Source organism: Chelonoidis abingdonii, chromosome 1 (genome assembly GCF_003597395.2).
Source record: "Chelonoidis abingdonii isolate Lonesome George chromosome 1, CheloAbing_2.0, whole genome shotgun sequence".
NCBI lineage: Eukaryota > Metazoa > Chordata > Testudines > Testudinidae > Chelonoidis > Chelonoidis abingdonii.
In genome coordinates, this window is record NC_133769.1 from 229819866 (window position 1) to 229847516 (window position 27651).

The 27651-nt window shown below is 40.9% G+C and overlaps 1 protein-coding gene across 1 annotated transcript in view; it reads left to right on the forward strand.

The window, feature by feature from the left end:
* Positions 1-980: 980 nt before the first annotated feature.
* The window catches only part of LOC116815245 (sex comb on midleg-like protein 2), a 128160-nt gene continuing 101489 nt past the window's right edge, over positions 981-27651 (forward strand). The window contains exons 1-3 of the mRNA XM_032763416.2: positions 981-1094; positions 19869-19976; positions 24793-24861. Coding sequence (XP_032619307.1) covers positions 19955-19976; positions 24793-24861 — 91 coding nt within the window. The 5' untranslated portion in view covers positions 981-1094; positions 19869-19954. The remainder of the gene's footprint in view (positions 1095-19868; positions 19977-24792; positions 24862-27651) is intronic.

Below are 27651 nucleotides of genomic sequence, written 5' to 3' on the forward strand. Positions count from 1 at the left end.
AACTATCTTTATGCGGGGAGCAAGCTTCTCTCTCCCTCCCTCAGTCAGTCTCCTTTTCTTACTGGTCCTCCCTACTGGCCAGAACCAGCTTACTTTCACCTTTGTTGGTGCCTCATTTAACGTGGCACCCTAGGCAACTGCCTAGTTCGCCTATATGGACAAGCCACTGCTGCACTCACACATTTCAATGTTACCTGCAGTATAACTGCAGGGGTAAGTTTAGCATCCTTATGCTGCTTGGGTCTAAAAAACCCACAGCACTGAGTCTCAGAGCCCAGGTCAATTGACTTGGTCTTATGAGGCTCAGACTTTGGGGCTAAAAATAGTAATGTAGCTGTTCAGAGACCCACCTCTCCGGCTGGGTCCTAAAGTCTGGGCTGAAGGGCTACATTGCAGTTTTATAGTTCTGCAGCTGAAATCCCAGGAGCCTGAGTCAGCCCTGGGGGTTTCATTGCCATAAGATGCACTGTAAACCTGGGTTTGTGGGATCCAGGCATTGCCAAGTAGGGTGACCAGACGTCCTGATTTACAGGGACAGTCCTGATATTTGGGGCTTTTTCTTATATAGGCGCCTATTCCCTCCCCCACTCCCTGTCTCAATTTTTCACACTTGCTGTCTAGTCACCCTGTTGCCAAGCCTGTGCTTGCACATCCATTCCTCACTGGGTTGCCAGTTGCTGGCTCACAACCACGCCTGACTCAGGTCCAGCCTGCAAAATGACACAGCTTAGACCCCAGTCACTGCAGGACTTCGGCACTGACCCTTCCACCAGGAGCCTTAGACCCTGGGCCTGAGTGTAGCCAGATGTGGGGCGCTTGGGCTGGAACCCGAGTTCCTGCGGACAGACCCATGAAAGCCTGCAGCAAACAGACGCTTTGCTGTTGACGGGGCGGGCTGGCCCCCAGCGCCTGGCGCGGGCTGTGGTGGGGAGGCGGCGGCGGCAGCCCCCAGTGCGGCTGGCGGGCATGCGCGGGCGCCCCACTAACATGGCGGCGGCGTGAATCGCGGCGGCGGGGGCTGCGCGCTGCTTGACAGACCCACGAGCCGCCGGCGGCGCGCGAGGAAGCGGGTGGCTCTCCCCGCCCCCAGCCCGGTGAGTGGCGGCGGCTTCGCTGTGCCCTGGGCTGCGGGGAGGAAGCGAGAGACCCGCCCCAGGACCGGCCGGGGAAGGGGGTGGAGAAGCGGGGTAGCTGCCCCCTTGTTCCCCTGGCTTATTGGCGCGGGGGGGGGCGCGTGGGGCTACGCCGCCCGGAGAGGCCCCCGGTGGAGACGGTGGGTCCGGCTGGGTGTTTTCTCTTCTCAGGCTCCACAGCCGCCCCTTGGCCTCTCCCCCATCGCTGCCCCCTCCCACCCCGGGCTCGGCGGCGCCTATCGGGACAGGTATTGGCGCTGGCCCGGCTGCGCCCGCATGTGGAGGGGCGGCCAGACTGGGTGCTGGGGGTGTGCGTGGCCCTGGTGTGTTGTGCGGGGGGTAGCAGATGCCCCAGCCCGGGCAAGGGCTTTGCTGCTGCTGCTGCCTCTTGCTCAGGGCATCGGTGCGCACCCCCAGTCCTAGGGTAGAAAACGGGCGGCAGCAGGCGGGTGTCTGTAAACCGTCCCGAATAGCTGGGGCAGGGCTAGAGGGGAGCCAGGGATCTTCCCGCCCCCTGCCCCCGGCTCCTGCAGCCCCCGAGGGGCTGGGCGAAGCGGGAGCGGCCCTGGCCAGCCCGAGCCCAGGCGCTCCAGGAGTAAAAGCTGCAGAGCCGGCTGGCGAGGGACTGAAGTCCCGCGGGTGCGGAGGGGCCATCCCGGCCTCTTCCCTCCCAACCCGCGTCCAGGGGCGTTGGGGGTAAAAGAGCGGCCGCGAGGCAGGGGACGCTCTGCCTCCCCCTCCCCAGGTTCAGTGAGCGGCCGCCCGCTAGTTCCTGGCGTCCCGGGGCTTGAGCTCTCGGTCCCGCCTGGTCCCGCTCCTGGGGCGCCAGGAGTGAAGCGCAGCAGCGATGGCTACGCTGCATCCTTGGCGCTGCTCGTCGCACTCAGCCTTGGCAGGGGCAGAGCGGGAGGGTGCCCGAGCAGCTGCTGGTGCCCCGTTATCTGTGCATCTACCTGTCCCTGAGCGGGGGGTCAGCGCTGAGAAATGCCCGGTGTGCCCCCTGCTGCCTTTCCACCATGCGTACAGCCCCGTTTGTTGCGGGGGACCCAGAATCGCCTCGGTGCGGGTGTGAGCGTTTGACAGGGACTGTGACTAGGACACACCTCCCTTTGCTGGAGCAGCCTGCCGGGTATATCCTCTTCCTGCCCAGCAGCGGCGGCGCCTAAATACACTCGCGGGGACATCTGCTGCTCTCGATCTGGGGCAGGAGCTTCACCCGAGCGGATGGGATCGGGGACATTGGAGGAGCGGATTCAACAGATCTGCACTTGCATCCTGTCCTCAGTGAATGTGTACCCTCGTCAGTCATGCAGAGCTCCAGCTAAAGTCAACGGGAGTTTTGCCCCAGGAAGGGCTTGGCCTGAAATGGGGCGGTGGGAGAGGAGAGGGATGCACGGAGCGGGCTCCTGCCCTAGCGCAGCCTTAGTCTGTCCGGCGGGTTCCTTCTCCAACCGGAGAGAAGTGCAGGGCAGCAGGAATAAGGTTTCCTTGTTGCTCACTGTGTGTGTGGTTAGCAAGAGACTAGTCAATGCCTCTCTGTTCAAGAAAAAACATGATGGTCCTCAGCAGTAGATAACTGTGTTTTTTATGTTTTTCCCTTCTGAATTTGTATGAAAGTATGTTTACTTTTCAAATATCACTACTTAGAGCCAATGAAAACTGTCTAATTTTGCATGACCATGAAGTGAAGTACTCTAATAATTTTTAAAATTTGTTTCTTGAAACTGTGTTCATCTGAAAATGTAAAAACGATAGCAAAAATGCCCAGTAAACAAAGAATAAACCATCCAACCAACCAATCAAAAACACCTTTACCAATGTGTTTGTACTCTTCAAAAATGGGTCATGTTGTGATCATTTACTCAATAGATCACTGTTCAGACTGGCAGAATGCAGAGTATAAAGCTTTAGGGATTGAGGAACACTCATACTACGCTTGGAAAATATGGCATGTTAAAACATGCATAAAGTTGAGCTTGAAATTAATTTATACCATACATACAAGTGATAGCAGAGTGAGTTATGGATTTATTGTATAAGGGATTGTTTTTCAGCGATACATTTCTTAACTTTCTTTGGGGTATTATATATGCTTTTTGACAGTGAAATATTCATTTGCAAATTTCATTAAAAAAATCTTTATCTGTCAGCCACTGTCTGTAGCCATTGGGGCAAATTGCAGAACAGATTGCAGTGCCATAGTGATTAAGTGGAACCTTATTTTATTAAAGCTATATTTCATGCTCAGTTAAACTCTAGGAATAAAAAAGCACTTTCATGTGTTTTTCTTTCCTAAATAGTTACTTATTGTAATTTAAAATATGTTAATGCCTTTCTTCTTCCCACAGTCACTTAATTCTCCTCTTTCCGATTAATCAGCTATAAAGGACTGCAAAAATAATTAAACAGCTTTATAAAGTAGGAATTATAACAAATAGGAGGAAGCATATTTTGCCTGGATATGTAAATATTTTGGTGAGGTAATTCATCTTAAAAATGATTTTAACCTCATTATTGACTCTTGGTAATCCTAAAACTAATCTAACAAATCTGATGATTAAGTGAAGAAAACCCATATATTTTATATCTTGATAATGGCTTTTCAAAACACACCTGAAATGCCAATGTTTCTTCAATAAAAACTTTAAGTACAATCATAACTGAATATGGGATCTTTAATATTTTTTTTACTTATTAGATGTTTCAGTTTTAAATTAATATAGAACTTCTCAAAGGCTTATAGCATAGATCACATTTTAGTAGATTCTCACGGACAACAACCCTACCGTTTGTAATCACTTAATGTCACTGTGATAACTGGAGCAATTGATTACGTGGGAAAAGTAATGTTAGGAAAACTTTAATGTATTTCTAGATGTTTTTAAAGCAGTTTAACAGCAGGAAATAAGTAGGGGAGCCAGCACCATGTGGGAAACCAGTACACTCTGGTCCACCTGCAAGTGCTCCACAGACCACCAGTAGTCTAGTAACCACTGAGTTACTTCTGCATTAGCAGTGCATTCTGAAAATTTATTTGTACAATCAAACTATGTATTAACAAGAAGAGCTAATTTTGTGAGTAGTGCTTAATATTTACTATGCTGCCAGGATGATATTACTTGAGTTAGTGTAAAGAAAAAAATAAGAGTAGAACAATTTTCTGAACTTTTTATTTTTAGCATCTGATTTAATGAAAACTTTGCAATAATGCAGACCTGCTGCAGTGGAGAAGAGTGTGATGTAACACCAAAGTTTATCCCTCTAGTTTCAAAATAATTTCAATATTTTTAAAGGCCCTTTTAATAACGTTTCAGGTGCACTGTTTGAATATGAAAGTCAGTGAAGTGACTCTTTAAAACAAAATACTTGACATTAATATTTCACTGTAAGGATTAGCTGACGGTACTAGTACTCTTGTTACCTGCACACTGTAGGGCATTCACCTTTACCCTTCCATAAGCTCAAGGCATAACCCAGTAAATTTAGGCACCCTCACACTTTCCTAACCTTCTGTGGGTTTGTGGGGTCTTTTACCAGTGAAAGATCCTTACACGGTAATATCATTTACCTCTATTTATTAACATTTACCAAAACCTTACACTCTTGCTGTCTAGTTGCTATAAATAATACCGTCTGTATAGCAAATTTGTTTTGCTGTATACATATGCACTGTAGTGCATTTAAGAATAAATATTTTGCAGTAATTGTTTAAACTGTGCAAAACATTTGCTCATTTTCTAGCATACACTATAATTGGTGCAAAGATATATTGCAGCTGCAAGAAGAAACTGAATAGATATCCAAAGCTTAGGTACAGCTTTGATGTCTGGAGTATTCTTCTATCTTAAAATCTGGTTATATGGTAAATTATTATTACACTTAGGAAAGTTGAGTGAAAGAGCAGCATCAGACTTCTCAAATATATCTATTTTAACTTTTCTCATTACTTCTTTAAGCAGGCAGGTGTCCTTTCCTGCTGCTGACTCCCTTACTGGATCCATGTGGAATGTCCTGAGAAAAATAAATGGCTAACTACTCCATGTTGCTGCTTAATCTCAAAGGAATTGTTGATAGGTGGTGTTTCCAATACAAGACCAAAAACATTCAGGCAACTACCTGAAGTTAAATGAGGCTGAGAATTTATTTATCCCAACCCTATTCTTTTGTTTCAAGAGATGGTGACCCAGGCTTCCTTATGAATGGAGGATGTGAAAGATGCTAGATAAAATTCATAGAGCCCCTGCTCTTTGCATGTGGGTCCCCAGATCCTATTAAGCACATTCCATGTTGCGAGAAAGAGTCCTATGGCACCTTTGCTTTTTACAGATCCAGACTAACCCGGCTACCCCTCTGATACTTCTCTTCAACGAGTGAGTTGGAAGTGGGGGAACCATTTCTAATTACAGTACTATTTATTCTGTGTGCGGCCAGGAATTTCAAAATCTATTTTATTTATTCAGATTTGGAAAAATATCTGTTGGCACACAATGTATGTCCTGGCTGTCTACACCAGAAATAAAAGCATGCAATGTCATAATATAAAGAACTGTGCTGTTAGGCTTCAGTGAGACTTAAATACAAAGAAAATGGGTCAAGAGACTTTTGAGGTCTGGGATTTTCCAGCTCAAATAAAGAACCAAGTGAACTTTAAAACTTAGAAAGTGAGTATAATTATCTGTTAGTCTTGATAGGACAGTATGTAAATAGGGAGCACATGCATCCTCTCTTAATAAAGAAAATACAAAAGTGTCCCAGAAAATTTACTCCCTAAAGTTTAGGATCGGCTGGTTTTTTTTAAGACCTGATTTGATTTTTTTTGTAACTTTAGACTTTGGTTTCCTCACCTTTCAGATGATTTTATAGTTGGACTTGTGTTTAATATAACAGGAAATGCCAGGATCTTAATTAAATTTCCAAGATGTTTTGGTAATAGTTACTTAAAATGGTGCTTGGTAAATTTTTAAAAATAGAAATTGTCTGGCTAAAATTTGCCGTATTATGATGGTCTTTTCATGTAATGGTAGAAAGACATACAATATTTGTTATGTGTTAGGGCAGTGGCTCTCAACCAGAGTGCACGTACCCCTGGGGGTAGGCAGAGGTCTTCCAGGGGGTACATTAACTCATTTAGATATTTGCCTAGTTTTAAAACAGACTGCAGAAAGCAGTAGTAAAGTGAGTATAAACTAAAATTTCATACAGATAGTGACTAGCTTATACTTATTTATATGCTATACACTGAAAAGTAAGTGTGATGTTTATATTCCATTTGATTTACTTCAGAATAATATGGTAAAATGAGAAAGTAAGCAATTTTTCAGTAATAGTGTGCTTTGACACTTTTTTGTATTTTTGTGTCTGATTTTGTAAGCAAGTAGTCTTTAAGTGAGGCGAAACTTGGGAGTATGCAAGACAAATAAGACTCCTGAAAGGGGTACAGTAGTCTGGAAAGGTTGAGTGCCTCTGTGCTGAGTGATAGAGTTTATTTCTTTACTGAGTGGCCATGTCTGGTCGTGGCAAGGCATAGTTCAGTTAAAACATATTGCACATATATTTTGATGTGTAGTTGAGGGACACTTCCTTTATTTCTGACACACTCTATAAAAAGTATAATGATTAAAGTTAAAAATGAACTTTTAGTTTCTTCTTCAGGTATCAAGTATCAGAGGGCTAGCCGTGTTAGTCTGGATCTGTAAAAGCAGCAGAGAATATTGTGGCACCTTATAGACTAACAGACGTTTTGGAGCATGAGCTTTTGTGGGTGAATACCCAGTTTGTCAGACGTCTGTTAATCTATAAGGTGCCACAGGATTCTCTGCTGCTTCTTCAGGTATGTGTCTGTATGAATCCCATTGTAGGTGCATATGTGCCTTGTGCGTCAGGTCAGGTTTTTTTGAACAGCATTGTCTGGGAGTGCACATGCACCCTGTATCTCCTTAGGCTCCCGAGTATGGGCATAACGGGTAGAGTGGGTGAAATTTATTTCTCCCCTTGTAGTTCCCTCTTATCAACCATGATAGTGAGACACAACCTGGCAAATGTCTGACCCACTGCTTTCTCTGATCTTCAAAGGCCTATTCTCAACTAGTTTGGTGGGGAAAAAAACTCTCTTCACCCTCATTGGTACCAGGGTGGCACCAGTCACTGGAGATGAGACATTGCCACATAGCACTGCCATGTGTAGAGAGTTACTCTTCATTGCTATTGCCAGACTTTGCCTTTTTCCTGGTATCAAGCAGGGATGTCTCTCCTCTACCTTCTGAGAGTGACCCTAGAGGCAGTACTGGAGATCACTGAGTAAAGGAGGTGCAAGTGGCATTGGTCTAATCAGTCACAAATGGGCTAGTGTCAATATAAGAGGCTGTCCTGGCTCTACTGTGGACCATCATTTCAAGCATCCACAGCAGATTTCCCCACTCCTGTGAAGAGGAGATCAGGCTCCCAGGCAGCATCGCTGCCCAGACGGTCAATACCACAGTCTATCATTAGTACCCAAGAAGTGGGAGCAATACATAAACAGCAGCACTCCAGTCTCCAGCTAAGGAGTAGTCGTCATTGAGGCAGTCCCACCAGCCCATGCCCTGGTATCTGACTACTTAAAAACCTTTAATGATCTCTTATCTTGTATCACAGAGACATTAGATACCACAACAAATTACAAGAATTCACCAGCTCTTTGATGCCTTGACTACTTAAGCCCCAGCCGGGATTGCTCTCCCCGTTAATGAGGGCATACTGGAGACAGCAACAGGCTCTGGCAAACCCCAGTGACCATTCAGCCCACATCTAAGTGGCTGAGTGCTGCTAGGTGCCTCGGAAAAACTTTGAAAACTTCTATTCTCACTGAAATCCAGGAGCATTAGTAGAGGCAGCAGTGTAGGAAAAGTTGAAATCTGTGAAAGGAATGTGGACAAGGACCTCCAAAAGCTAGACCTGTCCAGGCATTACTTGTCTTGCCTACTTGTCTGCAACTCTGGGTGGCAGCTGCCAGGCATTGTTCACCAAATATAATGTACTGACATGGGAAAGAGAGATCCCTTCTTGATGAAAGTACCACAGGACGCTAGGGAGGAACTTAGAGATCATCAACAAAAGCCAGAAGAGGTCTCCAGGATGCTATGGATTCCTCAGACATGGCCACAGGGTTGATAGTCATGGCCGTGGCTTTCTGACTGTTGGCATCTGGAGTACCAAGAGAAGTCCAAGATGCCATCCAGGACCTCCTGTTTCAGGGGATGGAGTTGTTCAATACAGAATGGATAAAGGACCACTCTGAGGTTGCTGGGGATGTATACACCAACCCATACAGGAAGCCCAACAGACACAACTGTCTTGTCCTTATTTTTGGGGCAGATAGAGTACCCACTGCAGAAACGATTGTGCTACTTGTCTGGTGGGCACCTTCTCAGCAGATTTGATGGGAATGTTAGCAACCATATTAGAGCCTATCAGGAACTAGCAGCCATCTCCAGGAGCTGCCTTGTCTCATTCCATTGGGTGTGGACCAACATCACTTCAGACAAATAGATGTAGAATATAGTTGCCCCTGGCTATGTCATTCACTTCCATGCTCTCCACTCTACTTATGCCTTTCTTTGTTACTCTTCAGGATGCATCTCATGAGAGGAGGAAAAAAAGTGGCCATATTGCTTCTGCTAGGAGTCATGGAAGGGTTCTTAAGTAGTACAGGAGGGTTCTTAAGTAGTTTCAGTATCTCCTTCCTGAAGAAGAAAGGGCAATTTCCTAGACCTGAGGAGATGGAACAAATTGTATGTATAGTCTCAGATTCCAGAATATAATGCTTGCCTCCAGCACCCCATGTGTGCAGGCTCTATTGGTTCATGGCTCTTAACCTGCAAGGTGAGTTCTTCCATGTAGCCATTCAACTGGCACGCAGGAAGCAGTTGAGATTCACACTGGGACCAGATCATTATCAACATAAAGTATTTTGAGATGTTATAGTAGTCATTGTAGATCCCAGGACACATCCGTCATGCCTGGATTTTGGAGTCCATGTCCTTTGAATTGCTAGGGTATTGATGGAGGATAGCAGTTGAGGAGGAGGCACAAGGCACAAGAGTGGCCTTACAGGAGCGGACACCACTATTAAAAAAAAAAAAAAAAAAAAAAAGTTGCATGTGCATGAGGTACATGCCCACCTACAGTGGGATCAACACTGACTGCACCAGTGGCTCTCAACCTTTCCAGACTCACAGACTTTAAGGTCAGAAGGGACCATTATGATCATCTAGTCTGACCTCCCGCACAATGCAGGCCACAGAACAACTGTACCCCTTTCAGGAGTCTGATTTGTGTTGCATACCCCCAAGTTTCACCTCACTTAAAAACTACTTGCTTACAAAATCAGACATAAAAATACGAAAGTGTCACAGCACACTTTCTGAAAAAAAGATTACTTTCTCATTTTTACCATAAATTATAAAATAAATTGGAATAGAAATATTATATTTCTGTGTATAGTATATAGAGCAGTATAAACAAATCATTGTCTGTATGAAATATTAGTTTGTACTGACTTTTCTAGTGCTTTTTATGTCTTGTTGTAAAATTAAGCAAATTTCTAGATGAGTTGACATACCCCTCTGGAAGACCTCTGCATACCCTCATTGGTGTGTGTACCCCTGGTTGAGGACTACACCATCTCAAAAAACCACCCCCTCCTTCCTCACCACACGCAGTCAGTCTCTTGTTTGTTCTCTTCTTAGGCCATGTCTAAAATTCTAGATTGTAGGCTCCTCAGGGCTGTGATCTTGTGTGTGTGTTCTGTGAAATATCTACCATTATTTATCTCACGTTAAAAGATGCAGTAGGTGTTGCTTGTAAGTATAGTAGGCACAACTTTCTCAGACACGTTTTTTTTCAAGTTGGTGTCCCTTTAACATATAGACAGCTCTCCCTTTGTTTGTTGGTGTCCTAAGCAAGTAAGGCGTTGAAGGTAGAGGTCTTCACCAAACCACTTAGTTTTGTAGCTGAACCTTCAGCTTTAAAATTTGACCAACAATTTTAGTTAAAGTGTGAAATGGTAAGGAAAATGAGTCTCCTACTGGAGGGAATGGGCTTCTTTGCCAGGTATCCCAAATTGTTACTGTTTTAAGGTAATATGAAATCTTTTTTAGCTTGGACAAAGAGTAGGTTGAGACTCTTAGCATACATTAGGTCATAGAGCATCTGAAACTTATAAAACCTACAAGAGAGTATCACCATTTTAATTAGGTACATGTATATTAAAAAAAGAGAGTGTATCATTATTTAAGCGCCTGATGGATTCTATCATGGTCAAATATAGGAAAACCTGATGGAATAGATGTCATTTTTGTGTTACTTTTTAAAGCCCATGTAAAAGAAAAGTTTGATTATGTAAGTAAATTTTGTGATAGACAGAAGTGAAGGGCTTTCAGTGCCATGCATCGTTGAGTCAGAGTTACCAGTGGCACCACCATGTGGTTGGAACTGAATAATTAGGAGTCAAAATTGAGTGGAAAGGACAAATAATTATGAGATGGTTGTATTGGTGGTGATAAATAAAAATGATAAATAGCTATGTCTGTAGGGGTATGAGGGAAGAGATCAGGAAAGTTAGTCTGATGGTACCAAGCAGTATTTTCTTCTCGTTGCAGAAAAATGTTAACCATTTGGATTTGTGAATGCATTTTTACTGTGTTCAGCTACAACAAATTTTGTGGGAAAAAAATGACAGTTTGTAAAGGAAGACCCTTATGAAATGCTTTGATTTAACTGGAAAACTCATAGTCTGTTTTTTCCACCATATGAAATGGGATGGAAAAGGGGCTTTTTCAGAATAATGCAGCTGAGCAAATACTGCAGCAAAGTATTTGCAAAAATTCTGATTATTTTTTGTGATCTCTTGTTTGTGTTTTATCCACAAGAATGTTTGCAGAAAACAGTGTTTTGGGGAATTTTCACACAAATATGTTTTTGTCATTATTAGTACTGGAAATGCTCCTACTGGCTTTTGAAAGTTGGGATTTGGAAGCCAATTGCAAGGGGAGGGAGGTTGTTTTTTTGCAGAGGAGCAGGAATTAGCAGGTGGGGGATGGTATGCAACCACCACCATCAGAGGTAGTAGAAGTGTGTCCCTAATGAGGCATAGGAATGTGTAAGAGCCTGGAGTTCAGCTGTGTAGTTTCAGAAGGGAATAATCTTTCTGGGACCTACTTTCTTCAGAAGCATCTTTTGTGACGGTAAGGAAAAGCTTGTGTCCTGTCCTGAGGGGACTTCAGCCTCCAGATGACTACATTGGTCTGCCTGTGTAGGTGAGGATGAGCTGCAGCAGTAAGTAGTTCTGGTGCGGGAGGATCTATCTGTATACTGTCTTTATCAGCATCGTCTAGGTGGTGGCAGTTGGATAGTGCTGGCTTTAATTGCTAGTGAGAGAGACACCTTCAATGCAGGGAGAGGACACTCACAGAGTCTGTGTCTCCTAGCCCTGTGGGTGTAGGTAGCATGGCTTCTATTTAATCCAGTATGAAACTGCCACATAGGAGGAGTTTGTAGCCAGCTTTGAGGAAATGGTGGGCCTGCAACTTCTGCCATTTGCTGCTGTGCTGGATCCTGCTGATCTTTCTAAGCTTCCTCTTGCTGCTGCAGGGGCCTGTGCTTTGCAGACAGACTCTGTGCCAATAGGTTCCAGGACTGTCAGTGTTGCCCATGCTCCTAGCAGTGTGTGTGTGTGTGTGTATATATATATATATATATGTGGTATTGGTAGGTTTGTGTTGAGACCAACAAAATCAAAGTTTATTGTTTCATTAGGTGCTCAATTGTTTTAGTGTTTACTAAATTTACCCCCAAGTTGTTTGGATACAAAAATTATTTTAGGGGGAGGGAAGTGTTGTACGCCCCGCCCCTCAATGTATTTAAACATCCAGCTTATGGGCATAGGGAGAGTGTCACTATTTACTACATACAAATTTTGGGTGCACAGAATGTCTAAGATATTTTGGAGGTAAGTATAGTAGCTGTAAAATGATCAGCAGTGATATAGTTTACACTACTGACAATGAAATGATCATCTTTAGTTTTGGAATGAGAACCTTTCTTCACTATCGATTAAAGCTGTCATCAGTTATACTCTGTTCTTGGGAGACTTTCTTCGGGACCATGAGGGTTAAAACTTTTTTTTTTTTTAATAAAAGATACCTTCAGTTCTGGCTCACAGCTCTGTGACAAGGGGTAGATTTCACAGAGTCCAGAAAGCAGTGCTCTGTCCATAGACCCCCTGTGATCCTAGCTTCTAGAATCCTGGAGCTTAGAGGTAATGCTAACTGAACCAGACCACAGTCCCCTAGATAATTGTATAATGACTTCCCCTATACCTTCTCTACATGCTGCTTTTACGTTGTTGGTTCTGCTGTTTGCTTTTGTAGAGAAGTGCAAACAGCTCCACAGGGATCGTTAGCATCCCATTCCATACTAGTGTCTGGTCATCTCTTATTACACTTGTAATAGGAATTCCCTTCTCTTAGCCCCTACCTGTTTTATTTGTACTATGCTCAAAAGTATGCTAGGTGCCTCACTGAACAAATAATAAGCTTCCTGCCCTGGCAAGTGAGGGTTAGTTAAAGTTAGAGGGCTTAGGGGTGGGATTAAACAGGGCACATAAATTGTGATACGGAGATGTTAGGCCCATGCTAATTTCTTAGCATGCTAGCAAAGATTTTTCTTAAAGTTGAATATTTTCATTAATTTGTTTTGTGGCAGAAACGAGTCTTTTGGCAGGGACTTGAATGAGACTAGGGTAGTGGCCTGATGAATATTGGCCTGATGAATATGTTCTAAGAAAGTGTTCCAGGCTTGTATGGGGACATGGAAAACAACACAGACGTTTAAGATGGTAAATTTGCCAAATTGTTTGAGTGTTTTTTCCAGCACTTATATAATGTAAATATACAGTATTAAAATATAGCTACAATTTCAGCCAATCTGACTTTGAATTTCATATTTAGTTTAAAAATGCTTCAGGACATTTTTTGAGCTGTTGGGAGTATGAATAAAAATATTCAAAATCTCCTCTTTTGTGGGCAGACTGCATTGAAGATTTTGGTTTTAAGGATGTTAATAGGCTTGGGTCCAGCTTTCTTAAAAGATCTGGTGCCTCCTTACATACTATTTCATCATTCTAGGTTGGAAGATATAGAATTTTGAGAACCTGAAAGCATGATGGGAGAACTGTTTGCACTTTGCATCTACAGCCTTAAGAAGGATGGCATGCCTTCTCTCATCCTTGAAAGGATTGCTGATTTAGCTAATTTTGGATCTAGTTTCATATTTTATTTCAGAATTCTTTTGGCACAAGTAACTTGGTCTGTCTTTGCTCTGTTTGAACAGTGAAACTACATTGGTCAGTTTCACATCTTGGCTCTCATACAGTAACAAAATATGGTTTTGATTTAAATTTCATAACAGTGAAGAGAAGTTACACTTTAAAAAAATAATTGAAAGTTTTTATTTTTCTGTGCTTATTGTGACAACTCTTCAGCCTAAATTATGTTCAAGTACACCTCTACCCCGATATAACGCCATCTGATGTAACACGAATTCGGATATAATCCGGTAAAGCAATGCTCCGGAGGATGGGGGGGTTGGGGGACTCTGCACTCCAGTGGATCAAATCAAGTTTTATATAACGCAGTTTCACCTATAATGCAGTAAGATTTTTTTGGCTCCCGAGGACAGCGTTATATTGAGGTACAGATGTAAGGTTTTTAACACAGTCACTTGATGGAAACTGAAATTTACTACTTTGTATTGAATGGATTATTATGAAATAGATTTGTGAAGGATCAGACAGTTTGATTTGATTCTAATGACATATTGCTTTTTGTCTAAAAAGACTCAAAACTTTGCAGTATAATACTGTTTTTAGATAGTTAAAATTCAATGCTTTATATTTATGCTAATTATATGTTGCATATCGTGCTGTAAATTTTCCCATAGTCCTATTGACAGTACATAGAAACTTGCTTAGTGATCTTTATAGCAACAGATAATACAAAGGAGTATTTTTGTTAAATAATCAATATATTTCCAGCTCAGGAAGGAAATATTTTGATAAAGCTAGTTTTGGTGTTTACCATCTAGCTGTAATAATGCTCTTTTACTGGCACAAGTCTGTAAAAAGTCAGGATATGTATTAAAAAATGCTGAGCCAGATTTTTATGAACTAGAAGTTTTTCTGTGCTAATGGTTTATCAGCTTTGCAGTATAAAAAGATGAAAATTGAATTTCTGCCTCTTGACAGCCTGCCTTTCTTAAATGTATGGACGAAAATGGATTCTACTTTAGACTTAACTTCCTATTAAAAATACCCGTATCTACTTTTTATCTACAAAAGAGGGAAAACTACTTTTTAATGATAGATTGTGTTACTGACATTAATATTACAGGTAGATTGCTTTAATTTTATAATAAATGTAAAATCTGTTATTTTTTCATGTCTCTCTCTTCCACCAGTACCTTAATTCTGTTGTTCAGTAGGTCCCAACTGCCTGCATTAGGATTATGGAACATCTGTATTGCAGAAATAAGCATGCACACGACTTTCTTTTGGGGGAAAAAAAGTAAACCTATTTGGATCCCAGAATGACAAATAGCAAAGGTGCTTCTGAAGTATTTAATACCATATTGTAGGCTTAGGTGTTTTGTTTTGTTTTGTTTTGGGGGAGGGGGGGCGGTAAATGTCAGTTTCTCACATGCACAGCCCTCAATGAAAAAATATTTCCATTGATAATTGAAATTTATAGATAGACAAATTAAGAAAAATGCTGTTTGAGAACTCATTAGAGCTGAAGGATATTTACTTTGTATACTTTTGACTGGATGTTGACCTCTCTCCTATAATTTCACACAACTATGAAAATTTAAATTGATAAAAATCAGGGAGTGGGGAATGCTTAAAAGTAAGTATTTATGCTATCAGTCAAAATTATATATAAAATACAAATAACTTGCTGCAAGTCTCCCTATACCTTCTCTTATCTCTCGTCAAAACAGCCTCAAACCTTCTTAATTTTTTTTTTAAAGAGAGATGGGTAAGTGCTTATTAAATTTAGGAAAATAATTTTTCATTTTTCAAAATACTTTGAAGGGATGTCATTAACTTAGAAGTCACACTTCTGTCTAGAAATACTGTACCTGTGTCTGCATTAAGGTAGCACTAAGTCTGAATCAGGATTGTGACCTCATTGTACTGTGCACAGCTAAGCACAGAGTAGGACAGCCCTGCCATTAAGAGTTCTGCGTAATTTAAATCAGGATGCAATAGTGCATATGACAAACAGGAGGAGGGAAACAAGAAGAATGTTAATATAGATCGGCAATGTACAGAGCTGGATAGTTTGAATTTATATATAATGTTATGAGACTAGTAATAAATGGATAATAGTATTGCAAAGATATATTTTCTAGTCCAAACAGGAATTAATCCATATAATCTTAATATTATATTATAATAATATAATCTTCTGATTATATAATCTATGAAGTAAAATTTATTATTAGTATAAATGAAAGAGATTAGAGGGGCACAAATATTAGTTTATTTGCTTTGTACATTTGACAGCTCTCTGTGTATAGCCAATTCCCCTGTTCATCTTGCACAGTAAATATCCCGTATTATTTTATGTGGGACTTTCACATAGAAGCCAAAGTTAGAGGAAACATTAAAAAAAATATGAGGAAAAAGAAAAATCACACAGGTAACAATAGTACTTGAAATTAACCGTGTCTTTTCAATGTGACTGTGTCTTTTAAACAGTTGAATGTGACGTTTGAGAGAGGTTTTCAAATTATTCTCATATATCTGACTCTCCTGTACATGGTATAGTTATCTTTACACATTGTGTGAAAGAAATCAAGTGGACTCAAATGGGTTCCTAGTCTTTATCCAGCCAAAAGTTCCCAGTAATTTTGTTTAACGGAACACTCTGAGCTATACCATCAATGTTGATAGGACCAAAAACCTAATCTGCTTTAAGAATGTTTCCTCTCCACCACTTCTTTCATTTAACTGTCCACCCGAGCCTGAAGCATTTGATTCTTCAAAACAGAAATCTCCAATCTCTGTGCTGGATGATCACAAAAATACAGTAAACACACCGAACATGGAGAAACAACTTAACACACGTTTCAAAGAAACCTAAACCTAGGTTGGGTGAACAGGCAGGATGTTGGGACAAATTTCTGTTAGATAACTGTCTTGCTTGCTTGTAAGAATGGTGTAGATCACGGGTTCTCAGACTTTTGTTCTGGTGACCTCTTTCACATAGCAAGCCTCTGAGTGCAATCTCCCCCCTTATATATTAAAAAAGTGTTTTTAATATATAACACCATTATAAATGCTGGAGGCAAAGCGGAGTTTGGGGTGGAGGCTGACAGGTCGCTATCTCCCAGTTTGAGAACCGCTCGTGTAGATAGCGGAAGGGACAGTTGTGATATGCCAACCAAAAGAAACTATGATTTTTGACAGTCTCTCTTTAAAAGGCTGACCTCTTTAAAAAGCAATAATTCTTGCCCTAAATTAGCAGAACAATTGTTAGAGTAGGATGGAAAATAATTTTACATCATATGTAGTAGTAACTTCGGAAATGCAAATGCTTTAGGCTTGTCTATTCGTATATATTTTTAACCAAGAACTCACACAGTGGGAGGTGATTATTAAGGGTGAATGGGGTTTGACAACAAAAGCCTTATCAGGAAGTTAAAGGCAGAGACAAGCTCACCATGTAATTCAGAATTAAATGAAGTAAGGGGAGTTGAACAGAAGGGATGAAGCTGAATTTACTGGATGCTTTAAACCCCAGCTATAAGTAGTATTAGTAGCAAGCATGCGGACATCCTCCATGTTGACTTTTTTTATTGGGTTCCATTTACAAACATTTTAATGTTAAAACTAACATGACACTTTTTTCTTTCTTGCCCTTTGCCTTTGATTTTCATTTTTCCTAGCTTAGGTCAGGTGACTTATTGTTGATCTCCACTGTTGATTCTATACTTTCAAGGTCTGAATTGACTCTTCATGGGGTGTTTCCTGTATTGTGACTGACATAAGTGCTGTTCTTAGCTTGACTGATTTTTCTCCATATTTTTCTTTTTTTGCCTTTGTTTTTTTTTTCCATTCTCCTCAACTCTCCCATTACTTTCTTATGCCTATTTATTCCTAGTTCTCTGTCCTTGCATCTGCCTTTCCTACTATTTCATTCCCCTACCTGGTTCATTCCTTCCTTTGTTTCTGACTTCTATTCTCTAGATTTATGTCTACCTTCCTTCTTGCCCTAATTTCCTATCTTTTTTTTTTCCAACAGACTCTGCTTGCTTGTTCACTCATATTTTAGGATTCCTCTCTTCCCTGCCTGTCCTGCCCAAGGATCTCTGCAAGCTTCACTCTATATTTGTCCAGCGTTTTTGCAGTTTATATATGGCCAGTGATGTTAGAAGTTGTATGCAAAAAGCTCCCACCCTGGCTGGGGTAGGGAGTAGGCAGCAGATAAGAAGGTAATTAATTAGGTGGGGTGAACTAGAGCAGTGTTTCTCAACCTTTTTGATACCAGAGACCAGTTTGCTTCCTTCCTTAATCTGTGTCAGGGAGATCACAGGGACCAGCACCGCTCCATGGACCAGTCCTTGAGAATCGCAGAACTAGAGTGCTCCTCAACTCTATCCCAGAAAGGAGTTATGTTCTGCCTCAGTCTGACTGTACTATCTCTGCAGAGATTTAGCTTTCGTGCTGTTCTTCAGAATGGAGGCTCAGAAATTCAGTTTTTAAGTACAACTTAATTTATATGGTGAGAAATAATTTCTAAAAGCTCACTTAAGCACCGTGAATAGGATAAACTTGGTGCAACTGGCTTTTAAGTAACACTTCTTCTAAATAGTAATACATTTTATCCTGTTGTTGGATTTGCGCTATTTCAAACAACGGTTTAGAATTTCCAATTGTCTTACATTTTTAACAGGCTGGTGAGCATGTTGTAAAATAGCCTATCTGGTGCTACACAAACTAATGAAATGCTGGAATCCTTTTTATGTTTCTGACAGACACTCCACTTGTGCTAAACTTGATGACTATCACTGCAGGGTTGGAATCTTTATTACAGCACCAAGTGCAATCTAGTGTTTGGAACAAAAAAGATAAAAACCATGCACTGTTTTAAGTAATCTATCCATAAAGGCAGCTACTTTAACTCTGCAACACCTTTCATAGTTTATTTCTTAAAGAGGAAAATCTTTGAAATGCTTTGGGAGAAACTCTACAATCATGTCAAACCTACAAATTATTCGTTTGATGATCATTTATAGCATTATTGTGTAGCAAAAATGCTTTGCTTGTTTTAGTATTCAGTTTTATTTTTTAATCTTTAATTATTTGCATTGATAATTTTAGTGGTAATACATTAGTGTTTGATATATTATGAATATTTTTAAAACTAACAAATTTAATTAAATGACAATAAATTAAGTTTTCAATTGGGTTTATCCACATGAAGTATACTGTAGACGTAAAAGGTCATGTGATGAAGTCCATCATGATAGTATATAATTTACAGACTTTACCTTGAAATTGTGAAGCTTTGGTAAAAGCTATTCAGCTGTTTAATGAAACAACGAATGTTTAATGTGTGTTTTAAATGTTCTAGTATACTCCTGTGAAGTTCAAAAAAATTCTGAGTTAATACTTCTGTAGCTTCCTTAGCTTTGAGCTATTGTTCCTGTTAAAATAGATATGTTGTTTAGATTGATGAATGTTTGAAAGTCTGGCTTCTGTAAATGCATGGTAGTGTCTTCTTTAGCCAGATTTTGTTGTAGAGAAAATGTGTATGTTTAAGTTACAAAACTCTTAAAACAGAAAGTTATACACTAAACTTAATAGAAACTGACAGCCTTAAAGGGAAACTGTCAAAGTTGGTAGCTTGAAAATTGTGTTAGATTCTTACACAACCCCCCCCCCCCACACACACACAGTGAATGGAAAAATATGTGACTTGCTAGCATTGTTGTTGCCAGACTAACCCATGACTGTTCTGATTTCAGTGGAATGCTGATGAATTTCATCAGTAAAGTTCAGCAATGTAGGTGCTAGACTGGAGAACTAGTAACAAAACAGATATTGCTCGTTTCTCTTTATTGAGGTGGCACGGCTTAACTAACTTGAACCTGCTGGTTTTTAAAGCCCGCAACAACTTAGGCCTGTGCTATATTTGAGACTAGTGTTATCCTTAAGAATATCTGTGATCTGACGTTACCTGACACCAAACATGAGTTCATTACTCCTTATTTTTTAAATAGCATAATATTTCCCCCAATGGTATTTTCTAGTATGACCATTGTTGGATTGTGTGTATGTAAGATGGAAGGAAAAAAGATTCGAGCTGTTGAAATTGAAAATAATCTTTATAATCTTAAAAAGAAGACTTAAGTAAGAGCAAAAGCATATTTTTAATGTCAAATCATAACATGCTATGTGAAGCAATCTGATTTTTCTTTTCAAGGGTTTACATCATTTTAAAATAAAGTAATAAGAAAATTTAATTTATTCTCCTCCAGTATTGCTTTGATTTAGCTCTTCTTTTACACGAAGTTCCTCTACAAGTAGCTTGTTAAACTTTTGCAGCTTTAAAACAGCAAGATAATGGTTTTTGTTTTGGGGGTTTTTTTGTATTGGATCTATAACTAACTAGCTGTGTTACTACTCCACAGGAAACTGTTGTGCTGAAAGGAAGAATTAACTGGTCTTTCAACTTTAGCCTTTTTATTGTGAGAAGGAAGATCACAGAAGTGTTACCATGGGGAGAACAGCACCTAAAGGTGAGGTTGGTGGCTTTTATCCAAAAGGAAAGAAAGTAGAAAACATAAAAGCTATTTTTGATTAGATGGGATATTATTATACCTAATAATAATAACTGCTGTATTGTTAAGTTGAAATAGGATGGTGATACACACGAAACTTGTTATGAATCAAATTAAAGTAAAAAATCCCAAACTTACAGTAGGCATGGACCTAACATCTCCATATCACAATTTATGTGCCGTGTTTAATCCCACCCAAAATAACTGTTGTCCTCTGACAATCTAGAAAACAGAGTCCCAGTAGAAAATGTAAGCACATATCTAGATGTGTTGTTAAAATATAATCCTTTATAGATGATAACTGGATTCTGTGACATCTGCATAGTTTATCAGAGTAATGTGTAATATCAGGTATTAAGTTTTACAATAGCAAACTGCATCAGCAACTATCTTTCAAAGGCCCATGTAGACAGGTTAAACTGTTTGTTTTATGCAGTTTAATTTCTCATCTATGCAGTGGCATTCTCTTTAGTCATGTCTTCTACTGTGCTGTATTGGGGGAAAACATCATGTTGTGATGTTTTGCACCAACTTGAGGGTGAGATTTGAGCAGAAGTGAATGTGTGAAATAATAGAATAGGCATGAAATGGAAATACAGAATCTTGTGAAGAGAGCCAAACTACTCTGTAACTGGTCCTTTTCAGTTTTGGAACAGGTAGTTCTGCTATATAGAAGTGGCTAAGATTTTTGCACGTAATTCATGCCTTCCACCTCTTCAGCCCAGTTGCTTTCTCTGCAGTTGTCTACTACCTTGTAAATTGAGTGGTGGTCTGTGCTGCAGTGGATCATCTATGATGGGTAGGCAACCTATGGCACGGGTGCCAAAGGCGGCACGTGAGCTGATTTTCAGTGGCACTCGCACTGCCCGGGTCTTGACCACTGGTCTGGGGGGTTCTGCATTTTAATTTAATTTTAAATGAAGGTTCTTAAACATTTTAAAACCCTTTATTTACTTTACATACAACAATAGTTTAGTTATATATAGAAAGAGACCTTCTAAAAATGTTAAAATGTATTACTAGCACGCGCAACCTTAAATTAGAGTGAATAAATGAAGACTCGGCACACCGCTTCTGAAAGGTTTTCGACCTGTGAGCTATGATGACTGCAGTTCTGCATGTAATAGTTGAACAAGTTGATGCAGAGCCTGTGGAGGAACCTTACTCCCTGTATGGCAGGCTTCTGCCCTGCCCGTTTGAAGATGCTGCAAGACAGGCCCTATTCCTTGCAGACAAACAGGCTGGAAGCCCATCTGGGAAGGGTCACCTAGAGAATAACAAACACAGGTTGAAGGAGATGGAACTGTTCCAGATCCACCCTACTTCAGAGTGTACACAGATTTGAGAGAAGCCCTGATGGAAGATGTTAGCCAGCATCTCCTCTTCCCGGCCCCCTCTTGGAGGTGGATAGAAGGGCCTAGACAGAGTCTCAGGTGCATTGGGGATGAAACATTTCCCCCTCCTCTGGTTGCCATCACAGGTTTTCAAAAGGGTAGTGGTCAACTTGTTGGGGAATGCTCCCCCACTCCGTCTCAGTCCTCCATTCCAGAGGTGCAGCTGAGGCCTTCTGTGGAGGTGGAGGGAATAGTCTTTCACCATCTGTCACTCTAAAGTGCTTGACAACTCTGAGGAGCAGAGATAGAGACAACTATGAGGAGCAGAGATAGAGACTCCTCAGAGGGAGGCTTCTCGCACATTATCAGAGCTAGCCAGGGTGGAAGACTTTGACTCCCTTGTTGGAGAGGTGTCTGGAATCTCAAGAATAAGTCTCTAGGAAGTGGCTGTGCAAATCTTGATAGACTGACCCTCTATTGCTCCCTTCCCACAAAGACATCAAGGAAATAGTGTATTGGGAAAAGACTGAGACATACTTTCTAAGGCAATGCATTGCTTTCATGATGTCCCAAAAAGATTCTACGAGACTTGGGGCACTCTCCTATTGGAGGTGTAATAGTCATATCATTGGTTAAGAAACTGGCTCTTCTAATAAGGGGGTGTTTTCTCCGAAGGCTCTCTTGTGTCAGGAAACTGGAGTTCAATGTTAGGAGGAACTGTAAGTGGTCACTAGGATCATCTCAGTTGCTTCTACCAGACTCTGCGCTCGAAGGAGTTAGCCTTCTTGGTCCCTGGTGGATTGCAAGTCAATGAAGAAAGCTTGGGTCAATCTCCAATTGTCTCTGATTTCTTGTATGATGACTGTGATTACTCTGGCTTGTCTTCTGATGAGTGATCAGATTGGAAAGAGGTGCTCCAGGCCAACCTCCCATACATAGTATCTGTAAAGTGTAACTCGGTGGATGGAACTGCTCAACCATGGTTCCGTTCTGTTGAAAACTTCAGGTCTTACCAGAAGGCAATGGACAATTTTTTGTCATCCTCAAGATCTCAGTCATGTGGGATCCAGCATGATTCAATCTCCAAACACTTCCTATTCAGTGGGAAACTGCTTTGGAAGTTTTGTCCATTCCTAAATCTTACAAATAATACTAATAACAATTCCACTTATATTTTTCATGTAATTCATATTTGCAGTCACATTAGTCTCTAAATATCTAGCAGTGATGTTACCTTGAAAGAGAACCATTTTCAGATCAATCCCAATTAGACCAAAATAATGTTGATTTGAAAGGGAATTGCATTTGGAGGATGGTGTTGTGACTGTTATCCCTATGTAAGGATATGTACACGCACCATCTTGGGGTTTTATTGGACCTTTTACTTATCCTTTTTCCTGGTGTTGGCCTTACTGTTTTTGTCTGGATAGTCATTTTAAGGCACAGAGAAGGAAATGGAAAACAGGCCAAGGAAGAGGAGAAAATTTCCCCTTTAGTCAATAGACCAGAAACCAGAACTCTTAGTCTTTAAGAGATTACAGCTCAGTAAGGGATTACTGGTTCCCCATCCTGTGTGCAGGCCAGTAGGTCATATCTTTGTTCTTAGTTTAAAACATGAAGAACACTTGTTGGGTTAACAACATCAGTGAAAATGTTAGCCCAAAAGGTTACATTGAAAATGGTGCAAGAAAACAGGAGCTCACGTTCACTATAACTGTGGGTTGCACAATATTATAAGCGAACGATTTCATTATAAAAAAAGGAATAGTAGCTTACTGTTTATGCTTAAAACACCTACTGTGATCACAGCAGCAATTTCTCATCACAGCTGTGAAATATCAAGGCTGTCACTGATCTGAATAAAATAATGCTATGTTTAAATATACTAGTTAACCAAGAAAAATAGAGACTGAGATTTGAAATCCACTGCCTTAGTTCTAGCCATGTGAAACTATCTACATCTATTTCATGGCTTGAAAAATTTATCACCTTCTACATAGGGTGAAAAATAACCTAAGCTGTCTTTCTCTGCCCAAAAGCAACAAAGAGCACTTGCTCACTTATTTCCTTCCACTTCAAATTATTTATGTTGGAGATAATGGCGTCTCAGTTCCACCACTTCCTTGCTTCTGTGATACACAAGATGTATGATCCTCTTTATGACATTGGATTGTACCTTCATTTCAGTTTCCAGGTAAGTATCAAACATCTGTCAAAAATATAGACATTTGGTATGGAACTGGCAATTGAAATTGGGGTATGATCCTAAACTGAAAAGGGATTTGAATGCTCTGCAGCACAATGGGTGCCTTAATATTTGCTAATGTGGCAAAGCTGTGAATAAAGTCAATTATGGGTAGCTCTTCTGTCTATGGGTATCTTCATGGCTAACTTCTCTTGAGTTATGCTAGCTTGAGTGAGAGCAGCGACACTGAAGTAGTGCTCAAGCTGCACAGAATGGCTGTGGTAGTAGCCGAGTAGTTGTGCTCACTTGAGCTGTAGCATATATCCCTTGACAGGCCAGCCAACTTGAATTAAAAGCACCATTACACTCAAGGGATTTTGTGAGAGGCTGGAACTTGAGTTAGGGGCAACACTCACATTATGGCTTGAGTTATCTCTTCAGCCAGTCCTACTAGTTTTATTCCCCCTTATTTGTTCCCCACACAGGGGACTTTTCCTTGTGGTACTGATACCTGAAGTAAGTAAAGTGGAATTGATTGTGTGCTACTCATGGGTTTCACTCTATCTTTTTCTGCTGATTCATTGGTGTGGTATAGGTACAGGCCTGTATTCAATGAATTAGTGTTGCAGTGAGACCCCTAACTGAAAAATAAACTGTTAATATTTTTTTTCTGTTTGTTTGTCAGGACCTTCACCAGGATTGTCAAAAATGATTAGTGATCTTGGGTTCAGTAGTTTTTGTGTGGCCAACTTGAGACACCTTAGAGGGGCTTGAATTTTAGAGGGTCGTGTGCAACACATTGAGCATCAAGACCTTTTCTTGTGTCTCAAATCACTAATGTCTTTTGGAAACCTTGGCTCAAAGGTCCAAGATGTTCTTTGGTTTAATACGCTCCCTCAAACTGTAAAACAAAATAAAAGCAATTAGAAAATAAAGGTAGATTGCAGTTTTTAAAATTTTGGAAAATGTTTGTTGACGGCCAAGAAGCATTCTTTTTAGAATTTTTTTTCTGTGTTTGTACCTTTTTATCTTGATGTTAGTTTCTCTTTTAAACTCTGAGATGAACTAGAATAAGAATAAAATTTACCTTTTTATGACATAGTGAGATATATACACAAAAATCTGTGGTTAATAGAATGTATTTGTCTTGAGAGTTATGTTTTAAAAGTGCTCTGTGTTAGACTAATTATTACCCTGGACTTTAGTATGATGTGAATGCTAAATCTGTTATGTAATGACATTATATGTGTTGTAGATTCAAAGAATGTTAAAAAGGAGAAACATGGGAAGAGTCAGCAGTCAAACAATGTGTCTTTAAAAAATGGTAGGTATTTAGTCAAGGTAATGTTTAAATGTAAATATTTGGATTGTGTTGTCTGAGTATCTTTTACACCTCTCAGGCTGTTACTGATGACTGGAATACATAAAAGAATAGAATCATCTGAACCACTGCTGTTAACTTCATTAGCAGACAGTGTTTTGATATTGCACATATAAATGTCTTTGGAAGAGTGAAATGATTGACTTTAGGGTAGTCGTTCAGCTGACCAAAAGGCAAATAATAGTTACCAATGTAATCCCCTGAACAAAAATAATGTGTGCATCCCAATTTTTTTAAGATGAAGTTTTCTACCTCCTCCTTTAGTCCTATCTATACCTTTTCTCTGCCTTCTCTCTGAAAAGTCTCCATTGTTTTTTCTCCTTAACTACCATGTTTGCTGATACTGAAGAGAAGAGTTGCAATAATTAGGCTGAATCTTCATTAGTGCTAAATGAAAGTAGAGAAGGTAAAATAATCTTATGCATTTGTTCTTCTGTATGAAAAACTAAAATGCAAAGTTGATTGTTTGAGACTAAATGAAATTTCAGAGCATTTCCATCTGCAGTTGTTTCCCATAATTTGAAATAAGAAGTGGATACCTTCACACTCAGCATAAAATGATGTGTTTTTTCATCAGGGACAGTGGGTCTGTCATTTGGAGGGGGTGAGGAAATCATCTGTCATTGTGTTATGCAAGTATGGTTTTTTTTGTTTTTTTTTAAACTGACCCACTGACCTAGCTATGTCTTACAGGCAACAACAAGAGTTTTCAGTCAGTTGTTGCCACCATCTTTTTCCTGTTAACTAACAGAAGGGTGGGGCACTCCCACTGTCAGAGCCCACTGAGCCACACACTTACTCCTTGGGGAATTCTGTGCTTAAATTAAAAATTCTGTGCACAATATTTTTTAAAAAATTATTTGTCAAAATAACACAATATAATCACACCAGTTTCAGTTATTTTGGTAATTTATTTAAAAATACATATCAGCAAGTATGTCAACAACACAGAGAATGAAAAAGATTCTCCCAGGAGTAGAGAGTTTTTAAAGAAACACCTACAACAACCCATTTCCAGTGACGGGGTGCTGGAGAGGGCTGCATGATTCTTCCCCCCAGCCCAGACACATCCTCCTCCTCTCTCTCTAGAGCCCAGTTGTGCTGCCCCACCCCAGACAAGTGCCCCCCACCCGAGCCTGCCCTCCGCAGGTTTGTCCCACTGAGGGACGTGGTACACCCCTGTCCTTCCTCACTCTTGCCAGAGCTGGGTCTCCCAGGCCTGCTCGTGTTAGGTGGGTGAGGATCAAGCCCTGTTGCCAGAATGTGAAGAGCTTCCATTCTTGCCAGTCCAGGCACTTGGCTCACTGCAGAGCCTGGCTCTTCTCCAGCACGCAAAGTCCAGTGGCCCCTACAGGTGGCCAGTAGCTCTGCAGCCCCAAGTCTATGGGGGAAAACATGAAATTCTGTGCAGGACATTAATTCTGCACAAATTCGGTATGGTGCAGTGGTGCAGAATTCCCCCAGGAGTAACTCGTGATCACTACTGGTAAAGGGAAAAGCTCCCAGGTAGAGGAGCTAGTTAGAGACTTCATGAGGCGTGGAGGTGGTAAAACAATGTAGGTAATGAATTTGGGAGAGGTGAGACTAGTATGGAACTGACAAGGGTTTTGTGGAGAGTATTTTACCCAGAGAATGTCACATGTGCTGTTGACTGAGGTAGAAAACTTTTGAAGGGATCTTTTGTTAAAACTTTGATAGCACATCAGAGTTATAAAATTTCATAAAACTAAAACACTAAGGGCTTCCATGGACATCTAATTAAACAGAAGTTTTGGGTCTGCTACAGAGACTTCTTGGCTGGTACCCCTGAAGATCTTTCCCATCAGAGGAAAAGTAGTCTCATTGGTCCTCACACTGGCTAGAAGCTACTTTTTCCATAGACTGGCATTGCAGTGAACCAGAAATAATCCATGGGTTGACATCCTCATGTCATGTTAGGTATCTGTATTGTAACTGTGTAGTTGTTATGACATCACCACCTGTAGAGGTAATCTCACCACAGTGTTGTGTCTGCAAACACGTTAAAGCTCTCTAGAACTTCATTTGTCGTTTTGACTCGTTTTCGTCTCCTCCCTAAGGCTGTAGGGAGAGAGGTGTTTTTTTCCCTCTTCCATTCCTAGCTACTGGAAGGGATCATTGCTGCCAGTAAATACTGGGCAGTAGAGGAAATGGTTCTGTGATTAGTGTTCCACTTGCTTTCCTTTGCCAGTTTGAGTGGGAGGAGCTGCCACACTTAGGGACTCAAATGTCATGTCAATACTTGGAAGTATTGCTCTGTTTGACATCTAGCTTAATACACAGTGTGAATGTCAGCATGCGGATTGGAGCCGGTCCCATCAACCATTCCCTGGTATCATTCAGGGAGATCAGAGACCCTGTGCCATCAACTCTGGTTCTGGCTCTGGGCATCCATTGAGTCCCATATTGAAGAGGGTGATGCTGGCACTGGCTGTTTCTGCACTGGTGGTATATCAGGTGGCAATGGACCTCCTCTGCCTTTCTGTCCTGACCTCTCCCTTGGCCCTGGACTTTGCCAAGGCTGTTTAGTTTATAGCGCTGTTGGCTGGGTAGGCTGCTGAGCCTGATGGTCTGTTGGCACCGCATCCTGACGTTTCCCTTTGACAGTCAAAGTGGAACTGGTGCTGGGCTTAGCACAAGGGACCTCCCCAGCACTGGGAACTTCTTGGCACCCCTGCTGTTGACACCACTTATGAAACCATGGCAGCACGCACC